General features: G+C 40.7%; 1 protein-coding gene across 1 annotated transcript in view; it reads right to left on the bottom strand.

The window, feature by feature from the left end:
- Positions 1 to 5,826: 5,826 nt before the first annotated feature.
- Positions 5,827 to 24,061, bottom strand: part of trim62.1 (tripartite motif containing 62, tandem duplicate 1) — a 33,834-nt gene continuing 15,599 nt past the window's right edge. The window contains exons 3-6 of the mRNA XM_023298121.3: positions 17,447 to 17,542; positions 14,117 to 14,373; positions 11,919 to 12,034; positions 5,827 to 8,801 (exon numbers count right to left, since the gene is read on the bottom strand). Of these exons, the coding sequence (XP_023153889.1) occupies positions 8,251 to 8,801; positions 11,919 to 12,034; positions 14,117 to 14,373; positions 17,447 to 17,542 (1,020 nt within the window). The 3' untranslated portion in view covers positions 5,827 to 8,250. The remainder of the gene's footprint in view (positions 8,802 to 11,918; positions 12,035 to 14,116; positions 14,374 to 17,446; positions 17,543 to 24,061) is intronic.

Genomic DNA, 24,061 nt, shown 5'->3' with positions numbered 1-24,061 from the left:
TGATTTAAGATAAATTCACTTAACAAGTGGCATTTCAGCAAAATGGAGGGGCTTGTTTTAAGACAGTGCATCTTAAATTTCTTGTTAAGTCAAACAATCTTGAAATTATCTTGTTTTGAGTTGTATTTTACAAGAAAATTCAAAAAGACTTTAACCCTCATGTTGTCCCACGGGTCAAAATTGACCCGTTTTAAAGTTTGAAAATGTGGACAAAATATATTTTCACAGTGAAACTTCTGATGTCCACATTTTCAACATTTTTTGGGTATCTTTGAACATTTTTTGGTGGAAAAGAAAGAAATGTTAAAAATGTTTCTTAAGAACATTCAGAAAAAGATCAACCAAAATCCAGTGAATTTCGCTGGATTTTGGTTGATTTTTTTCTGAATGTTCTTAAAGAAAATATTAGAAGTTTTACTGATATATATGGAATCACTTTAGATGTTTTTAGGGGTTTTTGGGAGATTTTTACTAATTTTTTTTAAAATATTCACAAGACTTTTTTTTGCCAATTTTTTTTTTTTTTTTAAGGAATTATTGCAATTTTCTTCCTGAAGGTTTTGCAAATTTTCAGAAATTTGGGGAAATTTTTTGCTGAATTTTTGGATTTTTTTCAGACAAAGAAACAATATTTTTTGGTGCCCATAAATGAGGACATCAGGAGGGTTAAACAAACAAGATATTAATTAGTGAGCTTAGCAGATTTTGTTGTTGTCTCCTCCTGCTATCTATTCTTTATGCTAAGCTAACAATCTTCTGGCTGTGTCTTCATATTAAACAAACATTGATCAATCTTGGCATAAATTCACCACTCAGCAAATGAACATATTTCCCATTTTGAACTGTTTCTTTAAATCACAAAACCTGGAACCGGTTTCCACAAAGAGAGGTTTCGGCAGTGGCTAAAGTTTGACGTAATATTTACAATTCAGTCAAAGGTCTAAATTCATCTGCTCCACAAAACTGTCAGGTTTTTTGACTAGCTTCAGGAGAGCGAATTAATGCTTTTATATTATATAACATTTTGAAGCAAATAAAGCTAAGAATGTAATAATACACACACATACAAAAGGAGATTTTGTAAGGAAGTTCTAAACAGTAAATTAAAGTTAGTAAAGCTAGACAGGATTTTGTTTGTATATTTGTTATGTATAAAACTCTGAATCTGTGTTTCTGAGACCATCATCAGTACACTTCACACATGACGCTGACTGCTTATTTCACTCATGATGTCTCTTGTAGCATATAAAAAACACCATATATGTATATTAACAAGTTAAAAACTTAATTTTCATCACAGGGGGTCTTTAAAAACTCCCCCTCATTGCTCTCTCTGCAACATTACCACAAGAAATAAACATGTTTTCCTCCTTTTTGCCAGTCCGTGTCACTGAGTGTTACCATGGAAACAGGTCTTAGTTCAGAGTTGGCCTGGGGATCGGGTGGCTAACTGTTTAAGCTTAAAAGAAACTAGTCTTTACTTTTGCTGAATTGTCCAGCTTACATTACAGTAATCTAAGAGCAAATTTCAGACTTGTTTACTGCTGTAGACCGGCCCTCACATGTCTGACTCCGAGGGTTTGTTCTGCTCCTGTAAGATGATACAAAGACATGCATTTGTGTGCAACTGGAGAGAAAAAATGTTGCAAAACAAGCAAACGATGAAACGCAAATGTAACTTTTGTGGATGAATCATCAAACCTGAACTGAACTGTGTGGCAACAGTAGATTATACAGCATATGTGGTTTCAGGTGAACAGGGACACACATGTCAACACTAGAGGGCACTCTAGTACAACATCAACCCAACACCTTGAAGCTCCAAAAATGTTTGATGGACGAGCTTTAGCATGAAGGGGGCTCAGGAAATAATGGAAGGTAATTTTAGGTTGTCTCACCTTCATATGAGTCAGCGGCAGGCAAATACTGTAAACCAGCACACACTGATTTTAGAAGGTTATACACATTCTCTGTGTGTTTATTACAGGCAACAGTTCAATAAGTGCAGTGGCTTTGAATGTGTTTGAGGATCTTATTTTAAATCGGTACATGATGACATTAAGAGGAATAGTTGCTTGAAATTTCCTCAGTCACCAAGTTGATGCTGCTCTGCAGAAACTGAGCTCTGAGAGAGATCAAGGAACTGTATTGTAGTAAAAGAGCTGGGGTAATTTTCTTCCTAATTTTTTTTTTTTTTTTTTTTTGGTTTTATCAAGACATCCACAAGTAATTTAACTGCTCCCTGCCAGGTGTAATCACTCAAACATTTTCTACTTTCAGTTTCTGCAGCAGGATGAAACCACATTAGCATTTAATGCATTCCACACTGCAGTGTGTGCTTAAAAGACAAATAGGTTAAATGAATTAAAGATATTCCTGTAACTCCAACTGAACATGTTTTTGAACATGTACGATGGAAGAAAAGTGCAGCCTAATCTGATAATCCCACAATCATAAATTGTTTAATCCGTCAAATGCCAAATTAAAAAAGAAAAGCACCCAGAAAGCACAGTACTCTGCTAAGGCTGCTCAGTCGTTGTATGATTTCAGACGGATGAAATCTTTAAACAATTCGTGGTCTGCAGCGTTTTACTTGTAGTAGGATCGCAATCATGTGATCATCAGCAGGTAGCTGACGTAGTGTTCACTTGTTGTCATAGTTACAGTGACGTCATGCCGCTATCTTGCTATGACACAGAAATCTTTAACAAATCTGTGGATCCAGACTATAAGCTGCATCACTGCCAAAATCTAATCACTTGGTCTTTGTGTCATTTCTGACCTTCCCTGAAAATTTCATCCAAATCCGTTAGTCCATTTTTGATTAATGTTGCGCACAGACAAACAGAAACGCACGACAATAATCACATAACTCAAAAGTAAAATGGCCACAAACACAATATTATATCTTCAAATGCTTGTTTTCTCCAAACAGCAGTGCCCCAAAGCAAAGATAATTAATATACAATAACACCGCTGTAAATGAGAGAAAAGAAGCAGCAAATACTCATTTTTCAGACGTTGGAACCAGGCAATGTTTGGCATTAGCATTTGATAAATGACCTAAATGAATAATTAATTAGCAAAATGGTTGGTGAAGTAATCTTTTCAGCAGTGAGATGGTGTAAAGTCCTCTGGTGGTTTTCATTTTCACAGTTTAATCATTATCCCCAAGTCCTATTTAACCTAATACTGTACATAATCCCAGAACATGTGCTGTATAATAAAACAGATGATAGATCTGTTCATGCCAGCGGCGTTAGAACTGAAGCTCTTGTTCTTCAGCAGAGAAAAAAAATTGTGACGACAAAAGTGAGCCTTCATTTCTGCCTTTTTGCTTCACTTACAAGATTAAAAACCTTACACTGCCGCCTCAGGAGGGCCCAATCAGACTGGAATCAGATACGGGTCTCTCAAAGGAGAGCTCACTGACTTTTTAATGGACACCCTTCCCTCGGGTACCGATGTCTATTACAGGATGGACACCTTCTCCTTGGATAAAAATGTCTCTAATCGCAGGAGTGAGCTGAGAAAAGTGGCCAGATTCAAAGCTGAGAACATGAAGCCACTTGTCCTGAGGGTCTGCTCTGAATAAAGGCCCTCTGCTTCAAACCGCACAGTTTGTTGTGGAACAGCTGTAATCATGATGCAACAACACTCAACTGCTTTTGAGTGTGAAATAATAAAGCAGTGGGGCACAAAGTTGCACCAAAAGAAGTCAACATTACTTTTTGGATTTGTGAGGGAGAGAGCAAGACTCAGATGTTCACTTTTTTTTTTAATCAGGATTTCGAAATTTGAAACAGCGTGACAGTTTCTTCTCTGCAGTTTTACAACCATCTATTCAGATGCGTCACAGATGGCAAATGAGCAGGGCCTATTGAAGGCTGCACCCGCAGTGAGGGAACACTGAACCCCAGCAGACATCTTTTTTATTCATCATGTCACACGCCCGAGCCTCAGCCGCTGCCAAAATAGGGAACGCTAATGAAAAAGAGAGCACGGTCTCCCACCTCCCTGCTGGATAGCTTAGCAGAGCTGAGTGTCTGGCACATCTCAACTAAAAACTCTGGCATGAAACTCAGTGAACTGGAGCAGGTATTGACAAGCAGAGGCGAAGTATTCCTGCATTTCAAATGAGATTCATTTTCCTCCCAGGCATGTTTCATTTTGAAGGTTTCAGTTTCAAACATGTTGATATTCATGTTCTGTCTGCAGACCAACGTGTTAAACGTGCACCAGGATTAAAGCTAGCTGTGGTTTATGTTGTCTACAGCGGTGCTTCTCAACTGTTTTAGCCTGCAACACTTCAAAATGACGCTAAGTTCTGACCTCTTGTTAAAGGTTACAGTTTTATGAGCACTTGAACATAGAGTGATTTTTATCTCCTCTAATGGAGATAAAAATCACTGCACTGGTAGAGGGACTTTATGGATGGAAACGTCCACCAGCTTGGTTCTGACTGGAATGTATTTCAACGATTATTGGATGAATTGTCCTTAAATTCAGTACTATTTAATGGTTGAAGCCAACTTTCTTTGGTTGCCCCGTGACTTTTCCTGTAGTGCCACCATGAGGTCAAATATTTCATCTGTCCAGTGGGAATTAATATTTAAATCAGCCTCAAATGTTACGGCAAATGTTCTGCACTTCAATTTTAACCCTTGTCTCAGTTTAACAAAGCACTTCAGGAAGTATTTCTCATTCACACACATGTACACAATAGTAGCGGTGGAGCTAGAAGGGGCTCAGACTTTGGGTTCAGTAGCTTGCCCAAGGAAAATTCGGCACATGGAGGAGTCTGGGGTCAAAACCTCCAAATAGTAATCAGAAGACAACCTGCTTTACCACCTATGCCACAGCCATAACAATCCAAGTACATAAGACATACTGTATGTTCAGTACTACTACTACTAATAATACATTTTATTTTTAATGGACTTTTCATTTCAGCAACATGTCAAAGTGCTACATCCACTGTCTGTGGAGCTCTCAGGTGGTCAGGGAGGGAGTTCCAGATGCGAGGGAGGGGCGACTGAGTGGAAGGCTGTCTCCCATGGTCTGGAGCTTGGTGCTGGAAGAGGTAACAATTATTGTTGCAGAGGTTTCATGTGGGTGACTGGCAGAGGAGTTCTTTGACACAGTCTGGGGGATTGCCATGAATGCGTCAAGAGTGATTTTGTAATGAATTCTGAAGGAGACGCGGAGCCATTGGGGTGAACGGAGGATGAGTGTGATATGGTGGTGTTTCCACACTCTCATCAGGATCCTGGATGAGTTTCTCTGTGTCAGAAAGGGTGAGGGCGGCGTTTGGCAATACAGTACACTACTTATAAAATGTCAGCATGCTGAGATAATGAACAGGACAAACATTATACTTGTTAATCATCCTCATGCTGGCATTTTTTGAGGGCATGTAAGCTGGCTGATGTTATGATTTAGCTACAATTAGACAAAGTTTTGTGAAAAGGTAAAACCACTCAGGAATTTCTCAAGAAAGTAACAGGTAAACATAAATCAATAAACATTTCATAACCACTGAATTTGATCTTGTGACTCCCAGGTTGAAAACTAGGATGCTGTACATTACCTCTAACATGTTGACCTAAAGCATTTCTTTAAAACGTGTCCATAGTCGCTTACATTTTGTCATAGCTGACGGGTGACACCACTTTTACTGCCACACAGATTTATAGATACCCTGAGGTGAGGTATCAGAACCAGCATCATGTGAATAAAAAATGAAATACCACCACTGAAAACCGCTGATCTAAAGTGTCACTGTTGATGCACATCCAATCAAAGATGAAGCCAACGAGGCTGTGCTGATTTTCGCAGTCATTTATTGTACATTAAAACATTTCACACAAACCTCCAGCACCAAAAGCACACTGGAGTGTGTTCACACAATGATGGGTGCGCAGTGGCCATCATCAGAAGACACAATCATCATAATAATCATTAAAAGTGTCATAGTTATCATCATTATAATCACTTTAACCATCACCAGTAACCCAACACCAACTCACAATAATCTCCTTCTTAATATTCAAACAGAAAGTCTTAATGAAACAGACCACACTGAGGTTCTTCAACACAGCAAACTGGGGTCAAATGTTGTTTTAACCTGCATGAAACAGCAGCTGGGTGGGGTGTACTTTGTGAGGACGTTTTGATAAAATAACAGAATACTGTCCTGATTGTCTAAACATTCTGTTACTCTTATAAATCTCACGCATCACTGAATAAATTTTGTTTACCGAGTTGTGCGATTTGTTTAGCTAATGAGCCGTTGCCAGGTGTGTTACTGAGCAACATTATTCAGGTGAGTTCTGAATAACTCACAGGCCCCTGCAGATCTGTGCAAGTTAAAACGAACACCGGGAGTAATTTGCTCTAAATTTGACCCTAGTTTGCATCGTACTGCACGTACCGGAATCTCTTCCTACAAAGACAAGGGCACTGCCCCAATTTTCTTTTAAAATGGACAACACAGACAACACACAGACTAATGTGAAGATGTAGTGGCAAAGGAAGGTCTTAGTGATGTTTTTTTTTGCTTGTTCATTTGTTGATTTCCCAAAGGAGGAAAATCTGTTGAGTCCTACCTGATCCCAAAGTATTTTTGCAATAAACACTTTTGGCTGCTGTACGGGTATGTTTGGAGGGCCAGATGGGCTTTATCAACCGCAACCAAAGCTGGATTTAAAATTATAGCTGAACCAGGCCACACAAACACACCCGTGCACATCCCCAGACACGTTTCTCGGTATGCTGGACTTGGCTGAGAGACAAGAGCCTCTTATGGCAGATTTTGCAGGACTTGTGTATAACGAGCGATGAACTAGAGCACTTGAGGCACGTGGGGGTGAAGACATAAACATGACTAAGCCTCAGAGGAATTATCAGTGATTTTATCATTCTGTAACGCAGCAGCAGCTTTGGGAATGCCAGTCGCAGAAAACTGGATTTTAGTGTTCAAGTTCAACCGTCCATTCCTATTTGATTTGATAACTGTCATTTCATTTACACAAATGACATGATGTTAAAAACAGAGAACAGTTGGTCTCTGCGGCATTTTGAGCGATAGCTGATTTTTAACGAACGTCTGAGAAGTTATCCTTCTACAAACGGAGGTCTGTGCTTCACACGATTATCTGCTTACACAGTATGATTTAATATTCTTTTGATATTAAGACAAAATGATCAAAAATCACGACTGGAAGCAGAAACATATTGGAATGTAATGCTGATGTGAACAAAAACCCCCACAGATATAGTGTACGCTGACGGCTAGTATACTAGTGGTTTTTAGGGAAAGAGTGAAAATATAAGCATGAGCCAGCATGATGAAAGACTTTTTCCTTTTTACCCTTGATACACTATATACAAACAAAGTCCTAACTCCACCAATAGCAGCATATTTCTGCACATCCTCGCCTTTCTAAACAGATCTTCTGGGCAGTGGATAGTGATGGGCAGCCTATGTACTGCTCTTTCATTCATTCAGCTTTTTTATGTGACATGGATAACGGCTGGTGCACACAGAATGGGGGCTTTCTTCGCATTGATAAAGACTGTACAGACACACGTGGACGCGACCTGCAGGAGGAAGTAAGATCATGGTCTCAGAAAGAAGTAAAAAGTGCCAACAGACTTGACGAGTTCAGAGTGGATCGCTGGCCATCCAAAAGCCAAAACAGGAGCCGAGTGATGTCAATCACATTCCACAAACAAAGCTAAGCCAACAGTACAGCACAGGAGACAACTGACTGGTCTTCACCGTCCGCTTGTTTGGACAGAGAGAGGGGACGTCAAGTCTGACAAGCCTGGAGCTTGATACAGAGAGCAGTGCCCCCTGGGACTGTGCAAGGTGGGCCTCTGACAGCTACTTTAAAAGAGAGGATTACTTTTTTTTCCATTTCTGCCACAGACCCTGGAGAAGCCCAGGGGTCCCCTCTGTCTCCACTGAGTGTCATCTTTTCAACTGAAGATGCAGTTTGAGGCTCAAGTGCAGGCCGTTATTGTATGGTCGTTTCAAGTCAAAAAACTAAAATAACAGCGCAAGTTGTAAGAGCAACATCAAGCACAATTCCTAACACCGAACTGAAAGAAAGAAATATTTCAAACACCCTATTAAACATTTTTAAACTGATTTCTTGAACATCTTTTGAAACACGCTAGTCCTGTGATTTCATCTATGACGGACTCATCTGTCAGGTCAATCACGACCGTTGATGTGTGCAGCTCTTAAAGGCGTACAGTGTTGATTCGCAGTGGCTGCACATTCTTGCCGTTGGCGTGACTCTGGCCGGGGCTGAAGTAAGGGAAGACCTTGGTGGGGAATTTCTCTCGATAGGTGTAGAGCCAGGACATGTCGTCAGCATTATAGAAGATGAGCAGGCCCTTGGGGTAGTCCAGGTACACCCCCACCTTCTCTAGCTTGCTCTTGACGTTGAGGCGGGTCCAGGGCTCGGTGCAGGCACTGTACTGGTTCCCGTCGTGCATGACGATGCAGTAGAAGCCGCGGCTCGGCTGGATCTGGATGCTGCCTTTGCGGCTGACTGTCTCGTTGGCCACGCCGATCATCCACTGCGTCTTCTCCGACACCATCACCTCCCAGTAATGAACGCCCGACACGAAGCCCTCTGCACCCAGAACAGACACCTCCACATCAAAGCGCCGAGGGGAGTCCTGCAGAGGCTGCGGATGGAGATTCCCATAGGCCACAATGGTGCAGTCGTCTGAGAGAATCAGTCTTTGGTGGGCTGTAATGGGGTCGAGAGTCAATGCTGCTGGCACTGCAGAGGAAAATAAAAAAATAGACGAAGGAAGATCCAGTTTAAGCACAGAATGTCAGCATTTGCTTTACTTTCAGATTTAACACTGTAGAGAGATGAACAGGTCAGTCAGGTCAGGACAGGATACAAATGTAAGTAAGTAGCAAAACAAATCAATGCGTTATGACTCAGCTTGGCCAAACAGAAAAGTAAGAACAGCAGCGTCATTCTCAGCACCTCATTTTTCTTTATCATGCAGCTGCTGTGTAAACAGTTTTATCCTGAGGCAGTAAGTAAATGCATCCAGGCTGCTCCATCAGTTCATAGGAGCGGCACGGTCAAGGTGATGAAGTGATCCCTTAAAGCTCCCGCTGACTTCATCACAGATAGTGTATTAAAAGGACATCGACTGGTTATGAAACATGATGAAGTGAAGGAGAAACATGATTCTGGTTGCATTCTGCAGATTTTTACACAGAGCACAGTGCAAATGTTTAAGGCACTTTAGGTGTTTAGATTCTTATCTGTCAGAAAATACCACCAGGAAAGGCGCCTGATTGGTCATGAACCCCCTCTGCAGCATGATGACGACCCCAAATTTACATCCAGAGTTAATAACAGCTACCTTCGGCAAAAAGAAAAAAACAAGCAGTCCTGCAGCAGATGCCAGGCCCACATAGAGCCCCGAGTGAGTCTGGGACTACATGACAAGGCAGACTGGGACAGACTAAATCCACAGAAGAACTGTAGCAAGTTCTCCAAGAATAATCTTAAAAATCAACGTGTAAGTGTACTGAGAAGAACTGGTGTTGTTTCTGAAGGCTCGGGGTGGTAACACCTGATCTGGTTTTAATTTAGTTTGTTACTGAACTTTGTATGCAGTTAATTGATTAATAAAAAAATATATCTGGCCATAATTTTGGAAACATCCAACTTCAGCTTTAATACCCGACACTGACTCACAGAATGAGAATATGCTTCACTTTTACCAAATGTATCAATCCACCCCGACTATGACGAGACATAAAAATTCAATCGTTCAATTAATAAACATAACACTCCTAATGGAATCTGTCAGCTATTTTTGTGTACTAAATTCTATGGTCAGTCAGCTGTCCTGTCCTTTCAGTACCTCAGTGTCTGTACTGCTGACAGGCCAAATGGACAAATAAAGGCAAAATCATTTAGATTCCAAGATATGACCAGAGATGAGTGAGAAAATATAGATTTTTATTTTGGGTGAAGTCACAATTTAACAGCAACAACCTTGCAACATTCCAGTAGATTGTATATGTGTACATACGGCACAATAAAGAGCTTGGAGCACCAAGCTCCACAGAGGAGGTGATCAAAGCTGTGCACCCGTGATAATAAATGACTGATAGCTTGTTATTATAAGGCGCACCCAACTGCAGCTCAACTCAACAGAGTTGTCCGATGTGTGTGACTGTGAGTGCAGCGTGATTTATTTTTTATAATCTGTTTTTACCTTCATACATAAACTACAATCTTCAAAGCCAACTGCTCTCCTGCGTCTGACAAGGTAGCCTAATTTGAGCAATATCAGACCATGTAAAGAGTGCAAACAATACAGTGAAGCAGTAATTACAGTGAGGGGAGGAGCAGCTTCAGCTCACGGGCTCCTGGCCTGTAGGAGGCTGTTTCTCAGTGCAGTTGTGTGGTTTCAGGGAGGATCTGCAAGCATTCAGTTATTAGGGAAGCACATCAGGGTGAACAATAACAGCTTGTTCCCTCTCTTTGACACAGTGCAGATTCAGGAAAGAGTGGGAAAGGCATTTTTCCAGTTCCTGTTTTTTTTTTTTTTTTTTTTTTATCAGCTGGGATAAATGGAGGTGAACTGTCTGGCGGCCGGCCAGTGGACAGAACAATGCCTTCTCCAGTCAGTGACATCTACAGTGTTTGTTACAATCAAGTCATTAAAATTTCATAACCTAAGTGCCTCTTTGTGTCATGTGAAGAAACATGCAGGCATACACACATCAGTGGAGATTCCATTTTTTCTGCTGAACATGAGAAGGGGGAAAATATAAACAGCACAGCGTCTGGTAGTTATTCTCGCTAACCCGTCAGTGACAGCGAGGGATGAGGGATGATGGGAGGAATGTCTTTGTTGCATCTCTGGCAACTGCTGGTGATGGATCGTAACCAATTGTTTCATTTGGCAGCCAGTCAAGGGAGGCCAAGAAACTGTCTGGCCTTCCCTCAGCCGGCAGCGGGCTGAAATGGGAGAATTGATTGAGAGAGTAAAAAAATCCTCAGCACATTATTTTAAATAATCTCCTGCGAGTGAGTGATAGCTGCAGGGCAGAGGGAGTAGAGCTCCTCTCAGGACCGTCTGACACTGAAGGGCAACGCCAGCCTCCAGGTCCCATCACAGAGACGAGAGAGAAGCATCCCAGCAATATTAATGCAGGAATAGTTTCTATTCTCCATATTTGTGAGTCAAAAATTCAGTTACTGAAGGCAAATTAGAGAATCAAGCTATTTGTAATTTGATTTTCTTGTAGATATGGTTATTCAGTGTCAAAAGTTGGATGAGAAAATTGATACCACTTTACCGTCTGTACATTAAACACATATCTAAAGCTAAAAGATGGTTAATTTAGGCTACGTTAATGAAGGCTACAAACAGGGTAACGCAGCTTGTGTGGCTCTGTGCAAAGATGACCAAATTCACAAGCCAGATTTACATGTTATGTCTTGTTTGTTGAAACACCAAAGTATAAACAACAGTTTGTGGTTTTACTATCTCGGCACACACTCAAAAAACAGGCAAACAATCGTGTTTCTAAACTGCAACTAACTGCCACACAGAAATCAAAGAGTCGCTTTCATGCTTGCAGAGTTTTTTAAACAAACACAGTTCGACATGTAAATTAGAGCTTCAGAGGTGCTCGTAGGTGGACTTTCAGACTAGCTGTTTCACCCTGGTTTTCCTGATAAGCTAAGCTCCCCATATTCTAGCTGTAGCCTCATATTTAATGGAAGGACGTGGGAGTGGCATTGATCCAATTATCTAACTTAGGGCTCTAACTGTGTAACTATTCCTTTAACGTCTTTTTCGCTTTACACTTGCTTCCATGCCGTAAATCTCATGTTGTCACTGTGGTCACGTACCTGGTGAAATGTCCTGGAAGAGTGATTTCCATATTGTGTACTGCAAGGGCCCCATGTACTTGGATGTCGGGAAGTCTTCATACGTCAGATTGGTCTCATGTATCTTCCCTTTAATCCTGGAACAGAAAAAAACAGATCAATAACAGTCTAAATCCAATTTGCTGCTTTTTGCCAAATAATGCTGCCTCACAGTGTCTATACTGCACAAAATTAATCGGATTTGCGCATCTGAAATGTGCCTATATTGACATTAAACGGCTGACAAACTGCTTCGTGAATCTCGAGCCACAAAGATGAATGTTGTCAGTGGGAAAGGGCAGAAGAAGGTTCAGCTCCAACACCATTACAATATGATTTGATATAAGCCTCCACATAAATCACTCAGCGTGCTTACATGCAGTTCAGGCAAGACATCGAGTAGGTTGGCGACTGTATTTGAAATGCTCATGAGGCTTTCCTACAGTTCTGAGTTCTTCTGTGGCAATTATTTGAAGGTTTTGAAGGGATAAAATGAAATTAAAAAATCATTTTATAGGTGCGTTGACTCAGATATTAAGAAAAATATTTTAATATCTTAAAATTACAGTATTTTAGAGTCACCACATAAAAGCTGACTAATTGCTGCAGAATGGTACAGTATCATGGGTCAGAAGGAAGAAGAGTGAGCAGTCTAATGAATTCATTTTCTCTCTATCTACTCCAGATTTAACAATGCAGCCAAAGAAGATGTGGTTGGATCGTATCAAACCTCCACTGTTATTTATCGCTCATATTTTCTAAGCCATGACCACTTTTTAGAAATCCAATCTGAAGGATTTGGTTTAAAATGCTGTTGTGACTTTAATCCACCCACATATGCTTCCCTCAGTCAGAAACACATCACATTACAGACGCTTTTAACTGCCGTTTCGCTGTGACTGTGAGATCTTTTGTTACAAGACACAATAATGGAACCATCACAGAAAAGACGGGTGACACATTAAAGGAAAAAGTAAAGTGTAGAGCCATTGGAACAGCTACAATTCTCCTTGGTTATCCTCTTCTGAAAGATATCCCTTTGATTCCCTCCATTGAATGACATCCATTTGATGTTTTGCCGATGGTGGTGGAGAGTGTTGTCTGACATGTCAATCAAAAATCAACCAAAGGTGTTTAACTGAGTTGAGAACTGGCGACTATTAAGGCCGTAGCAAAGATTTACTTTATTCTCTGTCAGTGAGCCCTTGTGCTGGGTTTGGAGGTATCAGCATTTCTTAAAGGTCAATCTCTGCGCTGTGGTCAGTGCAGCAAGATGCGACTAAAATCGACTGTCTTCCTTCTTTTACGCATAGATATAGTTGTCTGACCTTACCTGTAGGGTTCATGTTGTGCATTTCACTTACAGTTCTGCTGCTGTTACAACAAGTTTCTATACTGAAGAAACGAAACTGAAACCAAACCTTTCTCAATAACATAGCCTTATGGAACACTTACATTTCATATTAATTAATTCTCTCCTGTGCATCAAAAAAATGCACCACAATAAGGTGTTAACATAGCCACTAAAATGTCTGGCCAGGTAAAAATGTTTAACTCATGAAAGAAAGAGTTGTGCCCTTCATTTAATGCGTAACCAATTTTGATTTTTACAGCTACAGATGCTACATTTGGTTACTTATCTCCTGGGACTGTCCAGCTGCGTGAAAAGCTCCTGGATTAAACTTGCATGACCACGAAATCTTCCCAAAACATTTCTCACCATACAGCAGAATACTTGTCATCACTAATGTTATTTAAAAAACACAAGAGCAGTTAGCACAAAATATTACCAAACAGTTTCAAAACTATAAACCTAGATCACATTTACTGTGATGTTTGAATCGGTCAGTCTCCGTTTCTCCACATTTAACCTCATCAAGCTGCTTTAAGATATTAAACCGTTCAATTAAATCGTCCTCAAGTCCCCCTCCCAGATGAAACATTACAGCTGGTTTATTTCAGCCCTAATACTCCATCTGTTCGGGGATTAGCTAATGCTGTTGCTCAAATCTGTGCCTTCTCCTAAATTTCAGCAGCTTTAGCACAAGCAGAACACACATTTTGCATGTTGTGTGGTATCATTTTAACAATTTCGCTGCCATGAACCTAATCCTTCTTAAAATAAATGAATTTACAGGCACATTTTCTCATTGCACTGCAGTGATGAGACTTTCCAGCACCTCTCGGATGTGACGGCTACACCCTCCAGGAAGTCGTGTCGCCCCGTCTCGTTGAGGCGCTCCTGCAGGATCTGGATGCCCTCCTTGACGTCGCGCAGCTGCTGACTGTAGCGCTGGATCTTGTGCTCGATGTCGGCCAGCTTGCGGGCCGTGTCCATCTCCAGCTCTTCCAGCATGCTCTTCTGACGCTCGCGCAGGAAGCGATGAAGGCGGTCGAAAGCATCCCCGATGGTTGCATGCAGGCTCTTGGCGGAGGACTGGGAAAAAGAAGCAAAAGATGGTCTTCTTAAAACTGTCCGGACCCCTGTCGGGCAATGGAATTAGAGGGCTGCGAAACAGACTTTATGCTGTAGTTGGTTGAGTGTTTCAGTCACAACAGCCTAACTCTTTATTAGACAAGGATCAATAATTCAAGACCCTACACAGCACTCTAAATTGTGTTAATATTACATTAACAGTCATTCATTGATTCAACTTGTACATGTATTGATTTTAAGAGTCTCTCTGAGAGCAGCATGTGGACCACCTTCCATAGAGAAAATAGTCGCTTTTACACTATTGTGGTGAGGAGAAAACGAGAGTACACTGTAACAGAAATAACACAAAAAGATGACCAGGAAGGGGTCACAGAGGACATCCTGTGTGGGAAGTCTACTGATAACACAACCGGCGGATAGGCAGAGAAGCTGAGGCTATTACAGAGTGAGCTGAGCAGTTTACAGACAACAGCACACTGAGAGCTAAAGAGTGGTAGAAAATGATTTGTAGATCAAGAGTAAAAATGTGAAGCTGGACATCAAACAGAATTAATCATCTGAGTGTTGGCAGTCTGAGTGCCAGAGAGACGGAACAAAGGGATGCGACGAGGAAAACCTATAAAAGTTGCACAGAGAGGAGCAGAAGGCTTTTAATTTGAAGCCTCTGAGACTGGACATGCCAACATGTTATTAAAACTCTCATTAACAGTCATCATTTTAATGAGAAACTTTAACTTTTGTTTGTACACAGATTTGAAAGATATCTAAACATATGCTCATCAAAGAGCAACTCAGAATAAGAGAAGTTTAATAACCTCTGAATCCGCGATTCAAGCAAGAATTGCAGATTAAACCCGTTTGTATGAACCTTCGATGAATATTTTGTCTGACGGGAATTTCACCGCTCCTCTAATCTTTACAAGAGGTGCTGGATTTAGGAACTGTGATCTGTGGTTTAATTATGCTTGCCTGAAAATTTAATCAATCCCCTTCAAACAGCGGTCGTGTTTCTCCTGTTCTTTCACAGGCGGAGGACAGGTATTCTCACCGTGAGTGTGGGAACCTGTTAGGAGGACTATTCCTCAAGAAGCACAGGCGTTATGACAATAAAGTGGGCTGCAATAAGGGTATCCTACTGTACCTAGTTAGGGGTTGAAAACTGATGGTATGGAGGAGGAGGACTGCAGCAGCCCAGCTATCAGTCACACTGACGTGTTTGCCGTTTTAGCCCAGCAGGTTGCGATGGCACTGAGAGGGTGTTTGTAGCCTTTGGAGACAGCAGGTTGGCTACCTTTCAGGGAAGCATGTGATTATCAAGAGAATCCCTGGTGGGCATGTGAATAGGACGCAGTGCCTATCCTTCTGATGGAAACCCTCCCTCGGCACACATGAGCCAAAGAGCTAAATTGGAGTGCAGGGCAGCCACATTCAGTTAAAATGAGAACCGAGCTGCTGCAGTGATTCCTCCTCAATCTTTCAACAGAAACAAAGGTGCAGCTCAGATTAACATTAAAGAGGAACTCCACTGATTTTATATATCAAAGTTTGTTCAAACAGTTCATGGAGTACTACTGCATATGTGAAAATCTGTACTGTTTGTGACTTCAAAGTAATGCCCTAAATAAAATAATGACTTCAGGCAACCTATAATTTAACAAAACAAACAAGAGATGCAGGGAGACATTTCATTGTCAGCTACCTAAAAGCATCAGCGATCAATGCAGTCACGGTGTTGCCCTCTTCCAGGCAGAGCACTCTGTGCAAATGGATGTAAATCTAATGAGATCAGCTCATTTCCAGTGAGAAGTGGGTGCAGCTGAACGGCCTACATCTAGCAGTCAGAGTGAGTCGATGAAATGGACGGGCCCGACTCGCTCTGACAGCGGAGGGTCCTGCAGTGCAGAAGGTAAGTGATGCAGCGACATCGCACAGCAAGCACAAAAACACGAGAAAGAGAAATGTATTCCCTGAATGACAAATAACGCTGACGGCTGTGACATTGCCAGAGACCCTTCTCTGGTCAATAGCCTAAATGTCACTATGAGAGAGAGCAGAGATGTGTGTGTGCGTATGTGTGTGTGAGGGGTTGAAAGACTGACATATTGAGCGGATGTTCATGGTTCACTGATTAACACAAGGTGTCGAGATTAAAGAGCTGCTCAATAAACCAATTTATGTGTTGGAATTTAACTGTCAATCCAAAGCAGTTAGGAATGAAGATGGAGAATCAGTGACTGAAAGACTGCACACATTAAACAGACCTGCCTTTTATTTCCTGCTCACTGAGACATTTCTTACACAGAACGAGTTCTAAGCAAGCGAGTTTTACTGCCTGCATTTTGATGCTTAAAATGCAAACGTATCTTGTATATGTGACTCATATACGTGGTATTTGCTGGAATACAATGAATACCTTGTTAAGATTAGAGATGACATGACTAGTAAGGAATGTGTCAAACAAATAAATCTAATTGGAAAGTATTTTTAATTGTTGCTTTCTGAAGCAAAAACACAGCTCAGATGTAAATTTTTGCTAATTTTCTCATACTAACACATTACCTCGGGCACCTTTCTAACCGTTTTCTTACTTTTTATTGACAAAGTCATTAACTACGAAAAAAATAACTAATTAATCACTAATGAAAAATAAGTGAGTTGTCGCTATACGAACAAATATTTCATTGATTGTTTTAAATGGATAAAAAGTCATCACAGATACTTTGTATTAAAATGATTAAAACTATTAATTAATGAAGATAGTGTTGAACCAACAAGGTTATTAACCGATCAGTCGCAGTGACCTTCATTTTATGACCATGAATGTTTCCAACTTCTCAAATGCAAAGATTTGCTGTGTTTCCTGCTTTTATCATTGTAAATCGAGTATCTGGTGACTGCTGGAGTGATAAAGCTTTCTGCAATACTGTAATGACCATTTTTAACTATTTAATTTTAAAAGACTTTATTGATTATATTAATAATGGAAAAAGATCTTTGATTGCAGCCTCGGGTGAAACGGTTGCTCTTGGTAAAGTAAATGGAAATTATTATTTTTAAGGAAGTGTTATAGTACCTTGGTCTCAGTGAGCTGTCTCTGCAGGAGCTGCAGGGCCTCGGTGTGTCCCCTCTCACTGTCCTGCAGAGTGGCCAGCTGCTCCTTCATCTCCCTCTGCAACACAAACAACAAACAGCACATCAGTGACTGGTGACTGCACTGAAATATGACAGAACAGAGGAACTAAATTCAATTATGAAATCTATTAGGAGGATTTGTTTTACATTGAAAACACTCAACTTCTGGTTAGTACCACTAATATCTCAAAAACAATGGCAGCTGCAATGAAATAATCCCAATATAGATTGCAGACAACCATTTTTCCCAACTCTAAATTATATTACATTTATTCAAAGTGTATTATTTGTGTAACAGTTCATTTTTATTGGATATCAGGATGTAAAGATTTAAGCCTCAGCTACAAAACAGACAAGCCAGACGGAGAGTGAGATGTAACGGAGATAAAAAATTAAATCTCCGGAGATGTTGGGCTCTGTCAGAGAAAACTGGGTCTCATCTCTAGTCAGGCACATGCTGGCAGAACCTGCACCACTCAGCCATCTCCAAGTGTCCCTACGGCAGGAGGGAGGCTCTGCGGGAACCGGCTGTGACGACTGCTGTCGCAAATGGTGCAGAGTTTTGAGCAGGTCCCGTGTGCCAAAAACACCTGTGTTTCAGATATGAGTAACACTGAAGCCAGCTGATGCATTCCCCTACGTACAAGACTCCCACATACAAATTACTACAAAAAAATCTAAGCTGACTTGTGAGCTGAGATGAAAGCAATTCAATAAAGCTCTCTTATGTGGACACATTTTGGCAAATTAAGGATAAGAAATTGCCTCTACGCATGAAGTGCTAATTTCTGTTACTATAATCCTTCAAAGGAGTAAAATAAACACATGGCACAATGAACCTGAACTGGAAAATTAGAAGTCATGTTAGGCAAACTGATGTGATTTATCAAATAATAATAATAAAACAAGTACCAACACTTATTACCATCAGGGGGAAGAATGTCAATAGATTCCAATTAATAAACAAACACTTACACACTTAACAGAATCTGTGCACTTGATGGAAAAAAGGTATAATTTTCTTTGCTCTGATTCAGCAGGAAATTAAATTTTGAAAGAAGAAAACAGCCTGACACAAGCCTCATTTATTTCAAGCACCCGATTAAGCCATCCTGCTGTCTGGTGTGTTTGCTCAAGTAACCTGTGTGTCTCCTTCTCCGTGATCCACAAAGTGTCACCTCCTCTGAACACCAACTGCACCAAAAATCCACCAAATGGAACTGTCAGCTCGGCCTGTCTAATAAAACAACCATCACTCTGGTACTGTGTAAGGCAGAAACAAACGCCAGAATAGATAATTACTGACAGAAATAAATTCATACTTATTTTAGCGAGTAGTCAACAGGGAACAAAGGTTACGGTACGAGTGGGATGAACAAATAGGCATGAATCTGAGATGTAGCGGGAAATGCTTGACCTTGATTATTAGCTGCGAAATTAAATGGAGCAAATGTGGGCCGTGGAAATGAAGAATGTCTCTTCTCAAGGACAGAAACAGAAAACAATGGTTGGTGCAGAGGGGGGAGCGTGACTCTCCATGTTAATGATTGGAGTGCGGCAGGCTCGGCAAGCTCTCTGCCTCATCGCTACGAATTTGTCTGCGGTAGGTCAAAGGCCGCTCCCACACAATGAGATAGACCAACACTGACAGACTGGCAGAGAAAACATGCTCCTCCACTCCTCTATTGCAAACTGACTGATTGGTCAAAGGGGGGCCACTTTAACTGTTGCTGCTGCCACCTCAGGACATGGATGAGTCAGTGTAAATACACACATCTCCCCCAAATAATCTGCAGAATGCTTCTTTTAATAAGCAAAACTTTAGAACATCATGCTCTGCATTACAGACCAAATATATCCAGCAGCCACAACATTAAAACAGACTTCAGCGTTCTTGTAGAGTCCAGGTTTTGGATCCGCTTCGGAGACACAAGGGAACCTACACAATATTCTGCATGTAGTTTTAATATTGTGGCTAATCTGTGTACACCTCACAGCCTTAAACCCTCTTCTATCACATGCATGCAATTACATGATCTTCTTTAATCTTCCTGGAAGCAAAACTGTGCTTCATATGAAGATATTCTGAGATGACATTTCCACACAGCTGTAGAATCCTTTACTACACATGGACAAGAAACTGGGTGCGATACAGAGAAAAACTGCATGACAACAAGCAGACCATTATTTTATGACCAAAAAAAATGCAGGTAGATGAATGCTAGTGTAAGCAGACACTGACAGCTAAGTTTCTGTGTGTGGAGGCGTCTCTTTCCCGTCCAGCGGATCTGGCCAACACAAGCCTGACATGACATTTCCCCAGGACGTCAAGCTGCAGAAAATGGGGGTCACGGCTTGGGGATTATAAATCTAAAACTCATTTCATCCTGCTGTCATTCCCTTCTTCCTCTTACTCTCCTATCATGTTGGCAGCCCGTGGGTACATATACATACACAAGTAAATAAATTAATAAAATAAAAGACTATGGGCACATGCTTCTTATCAACCGTGCGTGGGGCTTAAAATTCCTCAAACTTTCCTTACAGCTGTGAGCTTGATTATATTCGGCAGCTCGTTTGGGATTTAAAGAGGCAGCCTCAACGAAGAGACGAACAAAAACAACATGCAGTGTTGCAGCATGAATAATAAAAAGCTCACAGGATGAAGAACTTCCTCTCCCACACAGACGAGAGTAGCTTCCAGTGATTTCATTCACATGCAATGACAAGGACATAAAATACAACAAAATCAATCATTTCATTTCTAAATTCATCGTCTCACTGGGGGACATACCAAATGCGGAGCCAATGTGCCACTTCAGCTTCTAATTACAGTGGGATCTTTTTCATTTGTTTACTGTTAGGCAGCGAGCACAAACCCCAGCAGAGGCCACAATAACTCAACATGCTGCAAATGACTTTTCACAAGGACGGTTTGGCGTAACCTTCATCGAGCTGAGGGTGTAATTCTGTCAGGTAGCAGACAGGGCGGGTAAATAGGACGTCAGCCAATAACACAGCGGTGAACACAGTGCAGAGACCACAGTCAGCTGGTAAGCTTTATGGCCTTGTTGTAATTTAGCACGGACCAGGCCTGAAATATCTCGTCCTTATACCCCATGCAAAATCACAGCAGCAGCAAACTGTTGGTTCAAGGTTATCAGTCTGGATATTACAAGGGAAGCAGTCTTTACTTTTAGGGCCTGAAACTTTTGCGCAGTGTATTCTAGATGGGGGTAGTTGCAGTTTGGACTAATAACACTCAAAATGACACACCTCTGTGATACAGGATATGTATAAATGTAAAAGGTTTAGTAAACTGCTACATGATTTGCTGTTAGTCACTGGAATTTGACTTTCCTCACGTGTGTCCATACAGACGACATTGCAGCATGACATAAAAAAACCTCCTCGATCAATGAGCTACATCTAATTTCATATGGTTACATGCTGACAGCTCTTGGTTTGTACAAAGCCAGTATGAGCACAAACTAAAAGGCCCCACTTTTCTCTTGGTCTGAAGTAGGGCTAAAACACTTATCATAATTAAATCTTTCATACCAGTTGACTGATAATAACTGGTCATTTTTAATGCCCACTAGTAGTTACTAGTGAAGATGTAAATCTGAAAGTGGGCCACATTTTAAAAGGCTAAAAGCGTAATTTTCTAGAACAGTTGGGTACTGTAGTACAAAGCAAATGTTTCTGAAATAAAACTTAATACTGCATCAGTTGAGCCACAGTTTAATACACATTTGGCACTCTAGTTAGTATTTACGGCAGCAGGACAGCAGCTCATGGGCATGTTTTAACTGTAATAGAATTTGAATAATTACAGAGGTCTATGGCAGAGAAATAAGTTACGTCAGATTGTAACTATACTTGATACTTGTTTGTTGGGACAAATCATTGGTAGTTTCGATATTTTAATGAGATCTGTGAATAATGGGAAAAATGCCATCCAAAATCTTTATGTATATACCAGGATGTATGCGTAATTCATGCAAAATAGTTCCAAATAAACTGTCTTAGTTCATCAAATACTTGTGTTTAATCAAAGAGCAAAACAATTGAGTGTCACCACTTTAAAGCATTTATTAAGCTAAACCAGTAATATTTTTAATGTTAACTCAAAAATGAAAAACAGACTAAAAATAAATGAATTTACACACATTAGTAACTCTCACAAAAGAAAGCAAGCAAGGCCTGGAAGCTGCTACAGGTTTAGTTTCCTAGTGTCTGTTCTGGACCTGGTATCACTGGATGAAGATCAGCCTCCACAGACATACCGACATAAAGTCAGTCAGCCGACTGAGGTGAAGAACACAAACTAGAGTTACAAAAGCAGCCAAAGTGTATGATATCTAATAATCACTCCAATTTGAACGCATGTACAATTTTGATTCTCTTGGAGAAAGAACCTGAAAAAAAGGAAATGGCAAGAAGAAATATGAAACACTGAAGTTCATGTCATTACATTCTACTGAAAGTTAACATAGCAAAAGCAAACATAAAGTAAGATAAAACGGCAAACGAAAAGGAGCCAAGAAATTCTCAAGTAAAAGTGTTTTTTAAATTGTAAGTGTAAATCAGGACAGGCTGGCTATCTCATCAGGAGTTTCTGATGCTGACAAGCGACGACTCTGTGCATGGTCCTTTCGGCACACAGAGAGAAGGACCTTTTCACAGCAGTCAACGCTAAAGCGAATGCAGCCTGAAGACACTGACAGAGGCTGCAGTGAAAGAGCTAACAGCAGACCTCAACAACTAAACAGCAACTATTCATGTCACAATCACAGAAATACTCGCTCTGATATGGACTGCGTATTCTGAGGGGCGAGATTTTAAAAATATTTTTGACATCTCTGACGTACTGTTCTTCTCTAAGAGTGCCAGCTAGTGCAATATCAAAATGCAGACCAATGACCTCTGGGAATACGACACATTGTGTAAGCACATAGCCTTTCAAAATATTTCTTTATTATGCAGGTCATCATTTTCAAGCATGAGACGGCTAATAATGGCTGCTTTACTTGAGCTGTGTGGAAACTGTGTGCTCAATGATTTGTGTCCAATCATAAAAATGTATCACCTCTTTGTCTCGTGTGACAGCTGTGTGACCCCCCACTCTGAACCCGGCGGCAACCCAGACAGAAACTTGTGAAAAGAAACAAAAAGCAGGACAACAAAAATGCTGTCTCAGACCGAAAACTCTGGTGTATTTGTTCCAAGGCATCAAACTGAGCTCAAGCTGTGCCTTACATTCCACAGCCTTGTTTCCTGTAGCATCAGCAGAGCCTGCAGCCTCTCCAGGGGGACGAGTGCGTCCCTGCAGCCTGAGCTCAGCCAGCAGAGCAGGCAGAGGCCAGCTGAGCTGACTGAGCAGGCCTGTCTCCAAAGACTGGAGGACAGAGACACACTATTCACCTCCAACATGTGTCCTACTGAGACAGAGGCTGCATGAGACAAGAACACCCTGTGCAGTAAATGAGTATGTGTGCAACAATTTCATAGTTCTGCTCAAACTTCAGTTAAGCAGCAAGTTTCAGCTTATAGATGATCATTTAAATACTTTCTATTGATCAATTTAGCTGTTGGAAATAAAATTAATTGCTAGTATATTTGATAATTGCCTTATTGCTCGACTTAAGCAGACATGCCACATTTTGACGGGTTCTAGCTTCTCAAATTTGGGTTCTGGCCACTCAAAAGCATCACTTTGGGCTCTGTATCTGGACTTTTAAACTGTTTTCTGCCATTTTACATATATATATAAAAAATGACTTGATTGATTGATTGATTGGCAAAAGAACATACAATTAACAGGCCATAGAAAATAGCTGTTGCAGGTCGAAGAGAATAGTCTACAAACATCAGTTACTATAAAGTGCTACACAAATGCAGTGTCTCAAGGTGAATCTGAGTCCCAAACGACAAAATAAGCAAAAAATCTTTAAATTGTATCAGTTGAATTCAGAAACATTTTTACTTCAGTTGACTTCAATATTCAGCTATCTACTTTTTCTAATTAACTAAATGTTCAACAGTTACTTTTATTGTTTCGTGGCATTTTTACTTAATTCATCTGACAACTAAAACGTGTCAAGAGGAATAATGATACATTTATTATCAGGCTATGCTACCCTCTAGTAATGCAATTTTAGTACTCTTGTTTACTGTTTCATAGAAGCATCTACATAAAAAAGATCTAATCATATTGGCTGTGATCCTGAGTCTGATCACAAATGACCCCCTCATCTACTCTTTCCATTTTCCTGGCAGCATCCAATACAAGCAGTGAGCTGGGTAGCAGCACTGATGCTGGCAGCCTCCGCCAGTCCTCTGAATATAGGGCACGTCATGTAAATGATGAATGCTCAGAGGCTGCTGCTCCACTTCCTGGAACGAGCAAGGGCACAGAGTATGCAAATGTATTACCCCAAACATGAGTAGCTAGGGAAAAAAAGAAACACAACATTGCTAGTCAGTTCTAATATATTTATCCTTCAAATGAAAAATATTCATGATACTCGAATTGCTGACAAAGGTCTACAGA

Source organism: Amphiprion ocellaris, chromosome 5 (genome assembly GCF_022539595.1).
Source record: "Amphiprion ocellaris isolate individual 3 ecotype Okinawa chromosome 5, ASM2253959v1, whole genome shotgun sequence".
NCBI lineage: Eukaryota > Metazoa > Chordata > Actinopteri > Pomacentridae > Amphiprion > Amphiprion ocellaris.
The sequence above is the reverse complement of the archived record's forward strand: the minus strand, read 5'-3'. Positions and strand labels throughout refer to the sequence as shown.